This window comes from Carcharhinus amblyrhynchos, chromosome 23 (assembly GCF_965287045.1).
Source record: "Carcharhinus amblyrhynchos chromosome 23, sCarAmb.v2.hapA, whole genome shotgun sequence".
Classification (NCBI taxonomy): Eukaryota; Metazoa; Chordata; class Chondrichthyes; order Carcharhiniformes; family Carcharhinidae; genus Carcharhinus; species Carcharhinus amblyrhynchos.
Genome location: NC_137346.1, coordinates 30,226,231 through 30,245,739, shown reverse-complemented (window position 1 = coordinate 30,245,739; position 19,509 = coordinate 30,226,231). Strand labels below are relative to the sequence as shown.

The following is a 19,509-nucleotide window of genomic DNA, read 5'->3' as shown; positions in this document are numbered from 1 at the left end:
ACACATGACACTGCAGAGTCGCTGAGCAGAGACTGATAGCCAAGTTCTGCACACGAGGACAGCCTCATCCTGCACACGAGGACAGCCTCATCCGAGGTCTTGAGTTCATGTCACACGTCTGTAATCCCCCCCCGACTTTCTTGGGCTTGCAAAATTTCACTAACTGCCCTGTCTGGAGACAACACGCATCTCTTTAACCTGTGCTTAACCCTCTCTCCACTCACATTGTCTGTATCTTTAAGACTTGATTACCAGTAAAGACTCGCATTCCAACCATTACTTTGTAAATTGAGTTTATGTCTTTATATGTCCTGTTTGTGAACAGAACTCCCACTCACCTGACGAAGGGGCAGCGCTCCAAAAGGTAGTGACTTTTGCTACCAAATAAACCTGTTGGACTTTAACCTGGTGTTGTGAGACTTCTTATTGTGTTTACCCCAACCCAATGCCAGCATCTCCACTTCTTGAACTGCTGCAGGGCATGATGTAGGTACAGCCACAGTGCACTTAGGGAGGGAGTTCCAGGGTTTTGCCCCACTGCAGTAAAGGAAAAATTGTTCCAAGTCAGGATAGTGTGTGGCTTGGAAGGGGACCTGCAGATGGTGGTGTTCCCATGAATTTGCTGCCTGTTTCCTTCTAGCTACCAGAGGTCATGGGTTTGGAAGGTGCTAAGGAACCTCAGTGATTTGCTGCAGTGCACCTTGTAGATGGTATACATTGTGTGTCAATGGTGGGGGGGAGTAACTGTTTGAGGTGGTGGATGTGGTACCAATCAAATCAGCTGCTTTGTTTTGATGGTGTCCAGCATCTCAAGTGTTAATGGAGCTGCACCAATCATTCAAGTGGAAAGTATTCCTTTACACTCCTGACTTGTCCTTTCTAGATGGTGGACAGAATTTGGGGATCAGGGGTAAGTTACTTTCTGCAGAATTCTCAGCCTCTAATGTCCTATTATAGCCACAGTTTTTATTGGCCTAGTCCAGTTCAGTTTCTGATCAATGACAACTACCTGGATGTTGAGAATGGGGGGATTCAGCAATGATAATGCTATTGAATGTCAAGGGGAGATGGTTAAATTCTCTCTTGTTGAAGATACTCATTACCCATCACTTGTGCGGTCTGAACATTACTGCTACTTATTAGCCCAAACATTCAGACCTTGCTGCATTTGGACACGGATTGCTTCAATACCTGAGGAGTTACAGATGGTACTGAATATCGTGCAATCAGCAGCAAACATCCCCACTTCTGACCTTACAATAGAGGGAAAATATTGACTGGAATTTTCCAGCTGTTCACGCTTAGAGGATCTTCTGATTCTGTGCACCCCCGCTTGGGTTTCCTAGTGGGGTAGGATGGAGTCAATGTGAAATCTCTGACTGCAGCGGGACTAGAAGTTCTCGTCAACAGCCAATGATAGGCCACCTCCTGCCGTGTGAAACGTGCCACAAGGAGGCCAGAGAATCCCACCCGTTGAGCCTGGGACACTTCCCTGAGGAACTCCTGCAATCGTGTCCCAGGACTGAGGTGATTGGCCTCAACAACCAACTTCCTTTGTGCTAGGCATGACTCCAAACAGTGGAGCATTTTCCACTATTCCCACTGATTACATATGTGCCAGGGCTCCTCAATTCCACAATACTGCCTTGGTACCAAGGGCAGTTCCTCTCACTTCGTACCTTGAGTTCAACTCTTTTGTCCACGTTTCGATCAAGGCTTAATGAGGTCAACAGCTGGGTAGTCCTGGCAGACCACAAGCAGAGAACATCAGTGAGTAGGATATTGTTGAGTAAGTGCCTCTTGACAGCACTCTCAACAACAGATTCCATCATATTGCTGATGATCGAAAGTAGACTGATGGGGTGACAATTGGACAGGTTGGAAACTGTCCTGCTTTTTGCAGCAATTGTTTACAAAAGTCTTCCAGTTCAATAGGTTCCAAACCTATTACAATAACAATTGAGAAGTAACACACAGACGATGCTAGGAATACTCAATGGGTCAATTTGCCATTGGGTTCTGACAAAATGTCATCAGCATGAAACTATTAACTCTCTTTCTCTTTCCACAAATGCCGCCAAACCCGTTTGGTTTTTCCAGCAATTTCTGTGTTTCATTCAGATATCTAGCATCCCTGATGCTTTGATTTTATATTCGGAATAATGTCAACCCTGCCCAGCTCAGCAGGTTAATATTTCAGGAATGACCTTCCACTAACAGACAAAGCCAATTTAGGGAAGCATTTTTGCATGTGTGAGGACTGTTGAAGAGCTGGGGCTCAGATGTGCTTATTCATTTTACAAGTTGCAGTTAATAGTCTTTCTAGAATACTGTGAACAGATTTTTAAATGCCAGAAAGAAGTGTAAAAGGATACATGATGTAGAAATGTTGCCTCAGTTATGGATTGGATAACCAAAGAACGTTTCAAACACATTTCCATGTGACCTCCAATATTTGCATTTTTCTGACTATAATTAACAAATCTAACTTCTATTCCATAACAAGACAACTTTAATGCCACTGCCTGTCATTTTAACCAATTGCGTATTAATTGCTGTGTAATTAATTTTAATTATTTGTGGTGAGGGGTGTCTTCAGAAATCCTTAACTAATTCAGAGCAAAAACTTTCTTCCGTGAAAGCTGGCCATTTACTGCCTGATAAGAGTGGGCTATTCTAAATGTGCTTAGGTAATTTTGAACTCATTGGTCACGTACCAGAAATATATTCTTCTTTCAGTAAGAAAGAAATATACTAAGATTTCCTTAAATGGCATTGTGGGTACCATTTGACATTTCCGATCCTGAACATCAATAAGAATGACTTTGCTGTCTCAGCAACTTCAGTGCTGTGTTTCCTCCAAGGAATTACAAAAATCTCTCTAAGCCAAAAATACATTTTATTACAAAAGCAACAGGCTTTTTCAAGAAACATGCTTGTAAGCCTGCACCTGGATATGGATTTATTTTTAATTATGTCATTGTAAGTCAAAGGAGGGCAGGAAAATTATACTATTTTTAGAAATGAAATGAATGGGTTTAAAAAAAAAACTGAAGTTACAGGTAATGGAATGTCACTAATGCTTCACTCCTTTTAATAACCCGAAAAGCGCAGGAACATGAGCTATCCTTAGTCTTCAAACAGCTTGGATGTTTCATTCATCAAAGGAAGGGCAAGACAAGCTGGGAAGTCTTATCTTCATTTCTTTTTTCCTTTCAGTGTAGTGCTGGACTTTGTCTGATTGACCTCACTAACAGTCAATGTAATTGTGCTCACAACACTGAACTTTACAACCCATTTCCTGAAATGATACACCCCATCCATCATGGTGGCAAACTTCTCAATGTACATTTGCTACTACATTGTTGAAGGAATGGGTGCTGATTTCCTGTGATGCCTGTGTAAAAATTAAATAATTACAAAAGTCGCTTGAATTACTTCTGAAATGATCCTTCAGTTTAAAGCTTCATAAATTGAATTGTTTTACAGAGTGGTAATGCAATTTTAAAAATGTTAATGTACATTAGTCTCCCCTATAATTCTCTCCACTAATGGTTTTCTGAATATAAAGATTTTTAAATGTTCTGTGCAATAGATTTTCATCTCCACTGCCTGGGCAGTAATCTGGCACAGCAGGATTGACGGCACTTCATACAATTTTCATTTTATTCATCCTAACACTGAACTCAGCAACGATAATGCACAAAGACTACAAACAGTTTGCAGTTCCCTCATGATTCTGTTTGAGTCAGTAGGTTTTTGGTTCAAAACCCACTTCAGGTACTCCAACATATCGACTCAGCTTACATATCAGCACAGCACTGAGCAACGTGGAAAATTTGGTCCAATGATACCCCTTGGGGTGCACTTTGGCTTGTCTTTTAACATTTTGGACCACAATTATCAATCATTAATTGAAATCTTCCAACACTGGAGAATTAGGTAGTAAGCCATTTAGTAATGTTGCTTGAAAGTAAAATGATCATTGTTTCAACTTCTGTGGATTCTAAAGAATCATCCAATTCCACAAGCGCATCCAAAAATGGCATTGAACATGCTTCTGAACTCCCCAAGATGTTACAAGTCAGATGCTGATCATTAGAATGACCATATGCAGAGGCTTGCGATTGTTGAATTTCTTGGTTACAACACAGAAGTGAAGCTGATGCAATTGGACATTTGAAATATTTTCAAGAGTCACCTGAAAATCTATTTAATACTCTAAGTAGCCGGCATGTCCCCTGCTCTCCGATTTTATCCTGCTTCTCAGCCAGTCACCATGAACCAGTAATATGTTTGGTCTAACCTGCCCACTGACTTTCTCTTGCTCCTGTTGGGAATGGAGTCTCAAAGCTCTCGATCCTCCCCTGTTGAGATCCATAACTCTGTGTGGGAATCTGAGCTAAAATGTCTTAATGTTACCAAACGTTGAAAAGAGAGAGTTCAAATATCAACACACTGCACCACTGAATATCCTACAAAACATATTTAAACATGGATTGGGGAAGCAGCATGATGGCTAGCATTGCTACCTCTCAGCGCCAGGGACCCTGGTTCGATTCCAGCTTTGGGTGACTGTTTGTGTGGAGTTTGGATATTCTCCCTATGTCTGCATGGTTTTCCTCCAGGTGTTCCGGTTTCCTCCCATACTCCAAGAATGTAGGGTTAAATGGATTAAATTGCCCCTTAGTATCCCAAGATGTTCAGGTTAGGGGGATTAGTAGGATAAATGTATGTGGCTACATGGTTAGGGTGGGGAGTGGGCCTGGGTAAGATCGTCTTGTGGAGAGACTGTGCAGACTCAATGGGCCGAATGGTCTCCTTCTGCACTGTAGCAACTCTATGATAACAGAATGCTGTGTACAATTTAGGAGCTGGAGTAGACCATTCTATAACAACACCTCCCCCCCCCCCTCTCCTCCCCCTTACCAAGTCTGTTCCATCATTTGATAACATCAGGTTGCTCTGGTAGTGGCCACAACTTTCCTGTCTATCCAAAGCTCTCTTTGCCTCCCGAGTCAGCTAAGCAGCTTTCCACCTCAGCCTTGAAAATATTTAATGACCCTGTCTCTACTGATCTATGGGGAAGTGAATTCCACTAACGAGACACTGAGAGAAAACAATTCTACTCATCTTCATCTTAAATGGGAGAATCCTTATTTTAAATTGTGTTCCCTAGTTATTTTCTGTTCCACCCTGTTAAGACCCCTTCAGGATCTTACATGTTTCAATAGGATTAGCTTGCATTCTTCCAAACTCCAGTGGATGCAGGCACAACCTGTCCAAACTTTCCTTATCTGTGAGCCCCTTCATCCCAGCAATTAGTTGACTGAAACTTCCTCTAAACTACTTCTAATGCAATTGCATCCTTCCTTAAGTAAGGAGGCCAAAACTGTGCAGTGTTCCAGATGTATGCTCACCAATGTCTTATGCAATGGCAGCAAAAACTTCCCTGCTTTTATATTCCATTCCCCTTGCAATAAGCTACAACATCCCATTTGCCTTCCAAATCATTCACTGTGCTTCATACAAACTTTTTACAACAAAGTCCTGTGAGCACATTTTACAATTTAAGGCAATATTGTAATGTTCCATGTGGATTGAATTGAACTGAGCTAAGTGACATGAACAATTGTGCCATTCAGTATAACTGCTTGAGGTTATGACTCTGTTAACGCTGCACATTGCAAAGTGCCTTCGTTATAATTTGTTGGTTGAAAGGAAAACCACTAATTGTCAACTGATGGAGATTACTCCCATAGATTCCATTCAATACAATCCCATTTATCTACCACACAGGGACAAATGGAATTAATCAATCTTGGATTTATCTCAGGCAATAAGCATGTTTCCTGCAATCCCATTGGCTCCTCACTTCAACTTGATTAATAACACAAAACAAATGCATACATTGTAAAAATTAATTTCTATCATTTACCATTACTGCATAACCTCAAAAGTCTTACTTTCAATCTATGAATGGACCTACGTTATATTAAGTTGATCTTTCTCTACAGCTATGACTTTAACACTTTGTTCTGCACCTTCTTCTTTCCTTCTCCCCTATGTACTCTACGAATGGTATGTTTTGCCTGTATAGCGCACAAGAAACAATACTTTGCACTACATCCCAATACATGTGACCATAATAAATAAAATCAAATGTAAAAATGTAGCATATTTAATTACTATTAAAAAGTCTTTCTAATTTAAAATACTAGACAGGGGTTGGGGGGGACCCCTCAATTAAAGCATATTATTCAAAATTCAACATGATTTTTTAAACATTTCTACATGTTCTTTTTACATTTCCACAAAATATTATTTTGTATATTGCAGTTAACCTTTCCTTCAAATGTCATAGTTGTCAAGTCAGGACAGCATTGAGAAATTTGATTATATGCTATCAGTATAACATTACTCTTTAAATATTTGGCATGATACATTAAAAATGATTTACTGAAAAAGAAAAGCAATGTGTTTTTAAATATATACAAGGTACTACAGAAGACATTGGCCTATTCAAAGAAAATAGGGTACTTCAAAACAAAAGATAAAATACATGGTTCTCAATAGCAGAAGAGTGGTGATGAAGATTCCAGTTGACAGGCCCAATATATAGCACAGCAAGGCAGTGAAACCAAAGTCCAATTGAACCACTCTGTTGAATTCCTGATTCCATCTATAGGGAGGCACTGAACAGAAGCCATGCGTCTCCCTGCAGAGGAAAGAAAAGTCAAAGGAAGAATCTCCACTGGGTTGAGTTTGCTAATCTACACGTGATCAACCAGCAATGACACTAATGAGGATGTGGGAGCTTGTCAGGCCTCAAGTTCAAGGACACCCAGAAAAATACAAAAAGTTGAAAAAAATGAGTGATTGCTCCTGTAATAGGGTGCTTCTTAAATTCCATCCAATGTGTAAACTTTAAAACTGAGAGGTGTCTTTTGCTATGGATGCTAGTGCTGATTGGAGAATTTGACGTGAAGCTGACCTCATTTATGGCGCTCATGATTTTGTCACCATGAAAATCTATGGATTGGATTTTTCAACCGGTGGCTAATGAAAGACACCAACCATTCCTCAGGCTTGCCATTGTGCATGGACTCTGTGATTTTAGACTGGAACTTAGTGCAAATTAGATGGTCATTTTGGCGCAATGTCCTCTACAGGGTATCTATGACAGGACATCATACAGTACAACCATTTTAATGAATTGTAAGTGACTAGTACGGAGTCAGAGCTTGGGCATGTTCATTAGAAAATTGAACGCAATGTCCAATCACGTACAGAAAATGAGATCAATAGAGATAAAGGAAATAGAAAAAGAAACCTTTTGTTACTAAAGAATCTCCACCCACAGTTAATGTTTGAAGGACTGTGTCTGCACACCTGTTAATTTTCAGGATTATTGATAGTATTTAAGCCTGATCATATCTTTAAAAATGTACTTTGACTGGAATGAAGAAGCCTAACCTTTTCATGTGTATAATCACTTCAGGAACTTATGCCATTCCATGTAGTTTACATTGTGCAATTCCCCCCACTCAGTAACCAAGGGTCCCTGGAAGCAAATGATCCTACCAGCAGACTGAACTAAGAATTCATAGAGTCCCCCTTGAGGAACATCAGTGTCCCCAATACCAGCAGCCTTCTGGCAATAGGATACCATAGAACCATAGAATTCCTACAGTGCAGCAGAAGGCCATTTGGCCCATTGAGTCTGCACTGACTCTCCGCAAGTGCATCTTATCTAGGCCCAACACCCCCGCTGCCCTAGAACCATAACCTCACATGTTTACCATGGTTAATCCACCCAACATACACATCTTTGGACACTAAGGGGCAATTTAGCATGGCCAATCACCCTAACTTGCACAGCTTTGGACTTGGATAGGAAACCAGATTACCTGAAAGAAATGCATACAGACACGAGGAGAACGTGCAAACTTCACATAGACAGTTACTTAAGACCAGAATTGAACCCAGGTCCCTGGTGCTTTTTGGCTGCAGCACTAACCACTGTGACACCATGCCACCCAGGGTATGCTCTCTGAATCTACATTATTTCTTGAGGATCTGTCACCTACAAAGCGAAACCTCATGAACAAAGGTGATCCCCACCACCATTTCGGCAGCAAAATCTGGCTCTATATCTGAAGATTGGAAATGCATGAATGAGGTTTCAGGAGTGAAAACTTAAAAATGTTAATGCATATCCCTGACACAAGGAACATATAATCTGATTGCTAACAATTGTTTTGCTCCCATTATCTGATTTAAATACATTTTAAAAAAGTGATGAATATGCAAAACTGTGAACCACTTTGTATTTTCTGCTTCATTCACTAATCAAATTTAAATAAAATCAATGCAACTATTTGGATAAGTGCAGAACATTTTTGTTTGCGTCAGAGATTTGGATTTAAAAATCATAATTAGAAGATGCAATTTGAGTGGGAACGTCACAGACAGCATACCTGATTGTGAATTTCACAGCACCAGACCTCAAAATGACATTGCAAAATCTGAAAATTACTCCAGCTCAAACATATATTTCATTCATTCTCAAAATTCAGTCATTGCAAGAAAAGCCAGCATTTATTTCCTTTCCATAGTTCTTTATCAAAAGCTGGTGCTGGGTTTTCTTTTGAACTGCAGCCATCCTTTTAGTGAACGTGTGTTGTTTTGTATGGAGTTCCAGTATTTTGACTCTATATTGATGAAGGAATTGCAACATATCTTCAAGTCAGGATCGTGTATGACTTGCAGCAATGATGTTCCTGTGCAGATGGGATAGTGAATCTGTGAATTCTTTACTGCAGAGGACTATAGAGGCTAGGTCATTCAGTTCAAGGCTGAGATAGATAGATTTTTAATTAGTAAAGGAATAAAGGGTGAGAGGAATAAAGCAGGAAAGTGGAGTTAAGGATTATCATATCAGATCAGTCGTAACAGAGCAGACGTTATAGTCCAAATGGCATACTTCTGTTCCTAAACCTTGTGATCGTTTGGTCATCTGATGCCATCGTCCTTTTGGAACCTGGGTGATGGAGGTCATGTGTTTAGGACATGCTGCTGAAGTAACTCTGATGAGTTGCTGCAGTGCATCACTCAGATGGGGCAATCTGCAGCCACGTTGCATTAGTAGTGGATGATATGGGTGTTTTGGTTAGGGGCTGAAGTGCGTCTATCAAAAGGGAAGATTGGGCCGCAGTTCAATCTCCCATCTGAAGAGCAGCACCTCCAACGCTGTAGCACTCCCTCAGTATTGCGAGTTTAGATCATGTACTCGCATCTCATGAGTGAGCTTGCACCCCCAACCCTTTTGAATCAGAAGCAAAAGCAATACCATTGAATCAAAAGGTCTAAAGAATGCAAAGGTGACAGTTTATCACAAAACAATTAGTGTACAGTGATGCTGTGAGTTCCAAGCCCTTCTAGACTGTCTCTTGTCAACTGCAGTATGACTCCATCTTTATTCCTTTGGGCATAGAACAACTATAAATACGATCTGTTACTGAAAACAATGCCTATCTTCTGGCCACGCTGCACAGGTCTTTTTTTCAATAGCGAGGTACTGAGAATGTTATAGAAATTATTCGTTATACTGAGGAAGCTAATTCTGTTCACATCTCTTAATTCAAGTTGCTGAATTCAAATGATCTCTTAATTTAGTTTTTCTCTGTCACGAGTGGATTGCATTTAACTTTTAACAATGTTGGTCTTCAAATGGGATCACTGGATACATACAGAAGGCTCTGGGCTGTGCTCTTTTCTGCTCCCCCTAACTTTAATTATTCATCAGGATTTAATATTTCTGAAGAATAACTTCAGGTTACAACTCAACTTCAAAGGCTAAGTTATCGAGTACTCCCTCTCTCGCTGTAAGAAGCTGTGAGCTGCAGAATGAGCTGTTAGCAGAAGGGCAAAAAGGGAACTAGCGAAGAGTTCAAGTGTAGAGGCAGCTGGAAGGTGCAAGAGCGGGAAAACAATTCTCAGTAAGTTATACCCTGCATTGCAAGCTACTCTGTCCCACGTTAATACAGTTTTAGATTAAATCCCATTCCCCATTTAGTGAAGATGGGGGCAATCATTTAGAAACAGGGATCCATATTTATTGGGATATGTTGGAGTAGAAACACTGACCTGTGCATTTACCACTCCCAGGACGTCCCAAAGCATTTTGACAGCCATTGAAATAGTTTCCAATTGCATTGCAAGTTTAGAACAGTGCACACAGCGAGGTCCCAGGAACAGCAAATGACAATGAGCAGATTGTCAGCTTTGCTGATGGTGGTGCAGATATTAGTATTACCCAGGATGGTGTAACGTTTTATCGGAAAGGGGGAAAAAGCTGGGAGCGTCTGTCTGCAATTTGTGCCTCTCATAAGTAGGAACTGTACTTCCCAGACTTTGTGAATTGCAGAGAGGGGAGGGGGTGGTTTGGAAGCTGCAGAAATGAGTTGCCTAACTAAAGTTTAAAGTTTTTAAAGTTTATTTATTAGTGTCACAAGTAGGCTTGCATTAACATTGCAATGAAGAAAATCCTAGTCACCACACTCTGGTGCCTGTTCAGGTACGCTGAGGCAGAATTTAGCATGGCCAATGCACCAAACCAGCACACTTTTGGACTGTGGGAGGAAACCACAGCACCCAGAGAAAACCCACGCCGACACAGGGCGAATGTGCAGACTCTACAGACAGTGACCCCAGGCAGGAATTGAACCCGGGTCCCCGTGCTGTGAGGCAGCAATGGCTAACCATTATGGGTGAGATTGGAGATGGAGCTGGACGTTTGCTCTGGGAGTTGAACCTGACTGCCCCCTCTTCCCACCCACCCCCAACACACACACACACACACCCAGACCACAAACACCCTGCAGTCCTTACCATTCAGCTGGCGGTAGACGATGTCCTCCAAGAGGGAGAGCCTCTTCAGCACTGCCTGTTGGACAGGAGCAGAGCCCCGGGCTGTCAGGTTGGTGGGGTCGCTCCTGCCGTGGTGGGCGGCGTGTGCCAACTCCCGGCCCTTGAGGGGCACCCTGCACCTGGCCAGGAAGAGGAGGAAGCCCACCACCGCCACCAGGTTCAGCATCAGCAGCCCCTTCACCCGGCGGAGGGAAGCCATGGAGGCGGGAAGGTGGGGTGGGGTGGGGTGGGGTCACACGAGAGTCCGGCCTTCTGGCCACCTGCCCGGCCGATGGACAGACCAAAGTGAAGCGGGCTCCGTTCAAAGCTGAGGCGAACTCCAATTGGCGAATCCTTCCATCTTCGGGAGCAGAAAGGCGGACAACTTAACTCCAAACAAACACAATGTCAAGCCCGGTGAGGGGAGGAGGAGGAGGGGGGTGGACTTCAGCCACAGGTGCTTCATTTAAAAACCCCCACCGGGACTCTCCCCACGCCACAACATGGTGCAAAAAAAAACCCAAACAAACTCAGCTTGTTTTCAAAGCAAAAAATCTCAAGACAGTCTGAGGGCAGCCCAGGGATGCTGCTGGCAGCTGAATGGTCCAGGAATGCGGAGCAGGGAAAGGCTTCCACTCCCCCCGCCTGACAACATCATATTCTGTTTTCTTTTTTGGTGAAGTTGGTTCCCCCACCTCGGTTGTGGAAAATAAAAGTGACCAATTCGGAGGTAGTGGCGGGAGAGAGAGAGAGACTGCGGCGGAGAAGTGGCTGCTAGCGGGCACTCTCTGCCCTGCCAAACCCCCAGCCCGGCAGACACAAATCCATGTGTGTCCTCTCTCCTGCTCACACACCAGGCTGGGCTGCCGAGCAAGGAGCCAGGCTCCAGAAGGGGGGGGGGGGGGTAGAAGATGCGTGTCAACACGCCTCTCTCCTCTTCTTTCTTCTTCTTCGATTCTTCCTCTTTCCCCCTCCACTCCAGAGCTCAGACTGAGGAGATCAGAAGGGAAGAGTGTTCATGGTGCAGGGCCAGCCTGCCAGACAGCTGCACCGCTCCCTCCTCACTCTCAGCCACAGTGCAGGCAAGGGAAGCTTGGGGGTGGTGGAGGGGGAGACACTGACACCCGGGGTGGGGAGAGGCAGCTCGCTTCCAAGCCCCCCGTCCTCAGCCTTGCCCATTCCCTTACGATGTGGGTGAGTAGGGAGTAATAGCCGGAACGGATTGCGAACGGGGCTGCGGAATCAAATCCCGAGTGGAGGTCGGGAGACGTACGAATATAACGATCTCGCAGCCACCGTTAAGACGCCCCCCAAGCTCTTGGCACCCTCTCCTTTTCTATGAGCACGCAAGAAACCATGCCGTATACCAATATACAATAAATCAAAACAATTCTTGACAGCTGCTGCGACATTTCCGAGTGTAAACATAGAAACTGGAAGCAGAGTAGGCCATTCGGCCCTTCGAGCCTGCTCCCTTGGCTGATCATCCAGTTCATTCCTTCCCTCCCCTTCCCTCGCCTTTGATCCCTTTAGCTCCTGGAGCTATATCTAATTTCTTTTTGAAATGAGAGGTTTTGGCCTCAACTACATTCTGTGGTAGTGAATTCCACACATTCCTCACCTCAAATTATGACCCCCTAGTTCTGGACTCCTCCAGCATTGGAACACTCTTTCTGAATTTACCCTACCTAACCCAGTTAGAATTCCAATTTCCAAGTGTACCAATGTAGAGACATTTGAAAGTTTATACATTAGTGTTTCAAGTAGGCTTACATTAACACTGCAATGAAGTTATTGTGAAAATCTCCTAGCTGCCACACTCCACCGCCTGTATGGGTACACTGACGGAGAATTTACCATATCCAATGCACTTAATCAGCACATCTTTCAAATTGTGGGAGGAAACCAGAACACCTGGAGGAAATTCATGCAGACACAGGAGACTGTGCAGACACTGACCCAAGTCGAGAACCGAACCGGAGTCCCTGGCAATATAACATAGCAGTGCGAAGCACTGTGCCATCTTGCCACCCTGTGACTGATGCACAATAAGATCCCACAGAGATAAAGGCAAAATACTGCGGATGCTGGAATCAGAAACAAAAACAGAAAATGCTGGAAAATCTCAGCATGTCTGTGGAGAGAGAATCGAGCCAACATTTCGAGTCAGGGTGACCTTGATCAAAGCTGGTGAGATGATGATCAGATAATCAGCCTGTGGGGAGGAGATAAATATTGATCAGGCCACCAGACAGAACTCCCTGTCCATTTGGAATAGCACCAAGGGGATCTATTAGGTCTGCCCAGAGAGCAGATCTTCTGATCCCGCCAATGTCCATAGCTCCTATCAAGTACTGGCAGCCACACACAACAGCATGCACCAAAAGCCTACCATGTACATCAAAAAGTGTTGTAACATTAAAATCTTAAAAGAGATTCACTCAACAGATCCTGCTGACAAACCCAAGCTGTAACACAAACATCTACTGTCCTGTCTGTCTTTCTATGCGCTCCCTAAGCTTACATATCTCAAGACACATAATGAAGGGAAATATAAGAACATAGGAGCAGATGTAAGCCATTTGGTCAATTCAGTCTGCACCACCATTTAATTAGATCACTTTTACCTCAATGCCATTTTACTCTGCCATCCCCACAATCCTTGGTGTCGTTAGTATCCAGAAATCTATTAATTTCTGTCTTGAACATGCTCAGTGATTGAGATTCCACATCTCTTTGGGATAGAGAATTCCAAAGATTCACCACCCTCTGAGTGAAGAAATTCCTCCTCATCTCAGTCCCAAACAGCCTGTCCCTTATTCTGAGACTGTATCCCCTGGTTCTTGATGCCCCCCCACCTCCAGGAAGAGGAAATACCCTAACTACATCTGTCATGCCCCGTAAGAATTTTGAAAGTTTCAGTGAGATCTCTTCTCATTCTTCAGAATCCTAAACCATAGAGGCCCAGTTTCCCCAATATTTCCCCATAAGACAATCCTACTATCCAGAAATTAGTCTGGTGAACTCCCATTGCTTTCCCTCTATTGCTATGACTAGCCCCAAGCTGGGTTCCCCAAAGCTGTTGACTCGGACGGGACCTTTGATTTGTCACCATCTGGCTAGGATACATCTAAAAATGATTACAAACCTGGGCAAGGAGGGATGACTGCTTCCATTTTTTAAAATTCATTTGTGGGACATGTCTTTATAGAACCCACCGTCTTCTGGTAGCAACAGAAGTTTAATCTAACAAAGTTCCTTTATCTTGGATACATACTCCAGACCCAATAGTTATTTTAAAAAGGGACCAATTTAACCAGGCATTCTTGAGTTAAGATAGAGTTATTAACTGCTAAAAAAGTAAGGAGAAATGGTAAAACACATGTATCTATATTCATACAGATTAGAATTAAGAATTGAGCCCAGTAGTAAGTAAATATAAATAAAATGTTTTATAAACAGTCCTTGACTTGCAAGGAGTAGATGATGAAGTTTTGTGGCTGCTACAAATTGATTCCAGTATTGTTGACATCTGCTGGTAAACAGTTGATTCTTCGATTCAAATATATTGTGGTTTGTAGACATTTCAGTACTCTTTTCAGCTGCAATCCTTTTTTGCTGGCTGGCTCATAAGAACGAGGAGCATGAGAAGGCAATTTAACCCCTCAAGCCTGTTCCACTATTTAATGTGATTATGGCTGATCTCATCTTGGCCTCAATTCCACTTCCCTGCCCATTCACCATAGCCCATCAAGCCTTTACTAATTAAACATCTGTCCACTCTTCTTTAAATTTGCACAATGTCCTGGCATCCATCACACTTTGGGGTAGTGAATTCCAGACTAATGATCCTTTCAAAGAAGTAATTTTTCCTCATTTCTGTTTGAAATCTGCCACACCTTATCCTAAAATTATGAACTTTTGTTCTAAATTGCCCGACAAAGGGAAATATCCTCTCCATATCTACTTTGTCAATTGCCCTTGTCATTCTGTACACTTCAATTAGTTCTCCTCTCATTCTTCTAAACTCCAGAGAGTATAGGTCTAACCCGCCCAATCTCACTTCATAAGACAAACCCCTCGGGGGCGATCCTCCCATCCTGTTGCTCTAATTTTTTTTAGTGCAGTGGGCCAGAAGATGCTTGCATCGGCTGATTTGCAGGGTTCGTGCATGCATTCCCGCCCCGATAGTATCTCCCAGTGCCGGATTTCCAGCAGCGTCACACCCACGCTGGAAATTGGCAGGGAGGCACAAGGACCATTTAAATGGTGATTTTAATGTAATTTAAATGTAAATAATAAACCCGGGACTGATACCTCAGGGCTAACTAGCATTTCTCCTCTTGCCAGAGTGGCTCACTCCATCGGCAATTACAGTGGCTCCCCGTTAACGGGGAACTAGCAGCCTGACACCACTGTAATGAAGAGGTGGTAATCGGGGCCTCCAGAGGGTTAGGTGGTGGGTGAGTGCCCCTTGGGCATTGGCACCTTGGCAGTGCCAGCCTGGGCCACCTGGCACTGCCTGAGGAGCAATGTGCCAATACCCTTGGGCAGCTTGGCACTGCCCATCAGGCAGGATGCGAGGCCTAGGGGAGTGGAGATCTCATAGGGGCGGGACAATCAGTGGGGGTTGCGGGGGGGTGGGGGGGGTCCTGTTGCCATTCTGCAAACAGGATTGGTGGGGTAAGATGGAAGGCCGAGAGCAGGGTGGGCTGGGGTGAGTGGTGGTGAGGGGGGGGTCAGTGTGCTGGGGGGGAATCGGTGGGGAGGGCTGGAGATTGCAACGGGCCAGGAGGGGGGAGGTTAGGGCTGGGCCTGGGAATGGTCAGGCGGCCAGTGATTGGGCCGTGGGGGGGTGGAGAGTCAGCATTGCGGATATAACGGGGCTGGTCAGCAATCAAGCTGGCCAGCAATCAGGAGGCCATCAGTGCAGGGCCACTGCGCATGCACCAATCCTAGTGCTGACAGATTGGCACATGCACAATAGCCCATTCAGCACACTGATTTCAGCCTCTCCAGCAGGGATAGGGCTCTGCCCCCTGAAATTTAATTATATTCACGCTCGTGGCCTCAGCAGTGCACAGAGTGTGGGAGATTCTTCTCTGAACTCCCATTGAAAAAAAACAGTGTGAATTGCTCCAATTTTCATGCAAATTCGACACTTAGAATTTTTTTTGTGAGAATTTCACCCTTAGACTTTTTTGGAGGAACTCCGGCCCCCAGCTCTGGATTCAACCTCGTGAATCTCCTCTGATATTGCCTTCAATGTAGCTACAGTGGAAGGCTCAATACCCATGGGCACCTTGGCTCTGCCCATCGAGCAGGGCCAATGGGATGCGGGGCCTAGGGCGATGGGGGTCTCATAGAAGCGGGGCAATGGGTAACAGTGGGGGGTCCTGTTGCTACTCTGCAGTGAGAATCGGTGGGGGAAGGAGGGAGGCCGAGGTCAGGGTGGGCTGGGGTGAGTTGTTGGGGGGGGGGGTGAGGGGGAGGGGTAAGCCTGTAGATGGCTAACCCAAAAATTCAGCTAATGTTCTGGGAACTGGGGTTCGAATCCTCCATGGCAGCTGGTGGAATTTGAATTCAATAAAAAAAACTTTAAATACTGATGACCTTGAAACCATTGGCAATTGTCAGAAAAACCCATCTGGTTCACTAAATCCCTTTAGGAGAGGAAACCTGTTGTCTGGCTTACATATGATTCCAGAGCCACAGCTCTGTGCATTCAGGTACAAAGTTAATTTTATTATCCAATTTTCCTTGGTGCAATATGAATTTCATATTATCTGTAACTATCTTTCCAACTGGACTCCACCAGTCGATCTAAGGAGGCAATTACACGGTGGGGGGGGGGGGGGGGGGGGGTGGAAACGACAGTGCTTTCAGATGAAATAGCCATTGTGTTTCTTTGTCTTTATCGAGGGTGACAATTAATTTTTGGATCCTTTAGATGTATGTTGTCTGGAAACATAGGGAGGGCTTCACATGCCACTGAGAGACAATTCCTTTCAATGACTATTCCATTCTCAGCCACCTTTGGATGTCAATGCTTCCCAATCTCTCTCCCCATTTAAGAAATATTCCACCTCTCTGTTTTTTTCTACTAAAGTGGATAATTTCACACTTATTCACATTGTATTCTATCTGCCCATTCATTTAGTCTGCCCAAGTCCCCTTGGAGCCTCTTAGTGTTCTCTCCACAACTCACACTCCCATTTAGTTTTGTGGCAACAACAAATTTAGAAATATTACATTTAATCCCCACATGCAAATCATTTATATAAATCATGAACAGCTGTGGTCCCAGCACTGATCCTTGTGGTAACCCACAAGTAACAGGCTGCCATCCTGAGAATGATCTATTTATTCTTACTCCCCATATTCCGTTTGTTATCTAGTTCTCAATCTGTACCAATCCGATGTGTTCTTTTTGTTTACTAACCTTTGTGGGATCTTATCAATAGTCTTTTGAACATCTAAATCACCCACATCTACTTCCTCTCCTTTATCTATGCTACAGGTAACATCCTCAAAAAACTTTGTCAAACGTGATTTCACTTTCGTAACCCCCTGTTGACTCTGTCCAATCATATTGTTACTTTCCAAATGCCCGCTTATAATGCACCCTTTACAATAGATTCTAATACTTTTCCTTCAACTGACATCAAACTAACAGCTCCGTGGTTCTCTGCCTTCTCTCTCCCTCCCTTCTTAATTGGTGGGATTACATTTGCTTCTTTCCAGTCTGCAGAAGCCTTTCCAAAATCCAGAATTTTGAAAGGTAACCACCAAGGCATCAATTATCTCAGTAGCCACCCTGTTCGTCACTCTGGGATGTAGCTCATCATGTCCAGAGTATTATCCACCTTCAATCCAAATAATTTTACAAATTTTACCATTTTACTAATAATAATTTCTTTCAATTTCTTATTTTTACAAGCCCTTTGGTTCGCTAATTTTCTGGGAGATTTTCAGGATCTTCCTTCATGAGGAAACAGAAATTAATTGTTAAGGTTCTTCACCATGATATCATTCAGCATGATTAACTCCTCTATCTCTGCCTGGAATGATATCATTCAGCATGATAAACTCCTCTGTCTCTGTCTGGAATGGACCCACATTTGTCCTTGCTATTCTTTTCCTTTCCTATAACAAAGGAAGCTTTTGCAGCCCCTCTTTGTTTCTCACTGTCTTGCATTCATATTTGCTTTTCCTTTTTTTAGTCAATTTTTTGGTCCTCCTTTGCGGGATTCTAAATTGCTCCCAGTCCTCGGGCTTTTTCTGGCAACTTTAAAAATCCCCACCTTTGATCTAATGCAACCTTTAAGTCCTTTTGTAGGCGCATTTGTTTCACCCTTCCTGTTGTATTTTTGTGTCTTAGAGGACATTTGTTGTAGGCCATATAATATTTCTTTAAATACTTGCCATTGCCTGTCCACCATCATTTTCTTTTTATATTCATTCATGAGAGATGGGCATCGTTGACTGGGCTAGCATTTATTGTCCGCACCGAGGACATTTAAGAATCAGCCACGTTGCTGGGGATCTGAAGTCACATGCAGGCCAGATCAGGTAAGATTTTGGCAGATTTTCTTCCCTAAAGAACATGAGTGAACCAGATGGGTTTTTCCGACAATCGACAATGGTCATCAGTAGATTCTTAACTCCAGATATTTCTTAATAGAATTCAAATTCCGCCATCTGCCATGGAAACATTCAAACCCAGGTTCCCAGAACATTAGCTGAATTTCTGGATTAATAGCCTCCCTCTTTGGACAACTGGTGCAGTATTATCTATGCCTCATTTCCTTGTGAATTTTGAAGAATTCCATGCCATTTCTGGAACAATCATAGCTGGTACCCAGATGCATTAGGTATTGCTTTTAGTTTCAAGAATACACCTGCAGACAACACATGCTGTTAACTGGTAAGTCTTTGATAGAGATTCACTAAACAGAAATTCCACTTCCTGAGCCCCCCACATTCAGCTTAAGTGTTGTAAGTTATCAGAAAATCACTAATAGATGCGCCTCGGCTTTTTTTCTACATCACAGAGCAGTGACCACGAAACCAGGGTGATAGTTGTTCAAAGATGTATCATGAAACCAGTGTTCCAACATCAAGCTAATTCCTATGAATGTAGGCTCAGAGGAGCGGCAGTATTGGATCAGAATTACAAAAAGCCCCTCAAAGAAGAATACAACTTTTTCATCAATATTTCAATTATCAGCACAGTTACAGTAATCTTGGAGGATGCAGCGTGAGTTTGTGGAGGTGGAATCTGATGAGTCACAGTGCAGTCGTGAGGAGGAACAAGTGATGGTGCCAGAAGAGGAACCTTTCCTCTCTACTTTGAGAAATACTGTGGGGCAGAGAAGTCAGAGAGCTGGTCATACTCCTGTTGCTATTCAATGGGGAAAAAAATGAACAGATGTCTCTACTTAGCAATGTATTGTTAACAATCAACTGTTCAGTCAGTCTCCTTCCTTTCATGATACATAATGACGCATTTCAAGTAAGCATAAGACAATAGCTGGTGGATTGTATGGAAGCGACCTTATTGTTCTATAGCATAGCTATTTGGTTCAGCTGTTCATG

At 43.3% G+C, this 19,509-nt stretch overlaps 1 protein-coding gene across 1 annotated transcript in view; it reads right to left on the bottom strand.

Annotated features, from left to right (window-relative positions):
• The window catches only part of galnt17 (polypeptide N-acetylgalactosaminyltransferase 17), a 336,015-nt gene extending 323,930 nt beyond the window's left edge, over window positions 1-12,085 (bottom strand). The window contains exon 1 of the mRNA XM_080210644.1: window positions 10,894-12,085. Coding sequence (XP_080066770.1) covers window positions 10,894-11,131 — 238 coding nt within the window. The 5' untranslated portion in view covers window positions 11,132-12,085. The remainder of the gene's footprint in view (window positions 1-10,893) is intronic.
• Window positions 12,086-19,509: the final 7,424 nt, after the last annotated feature.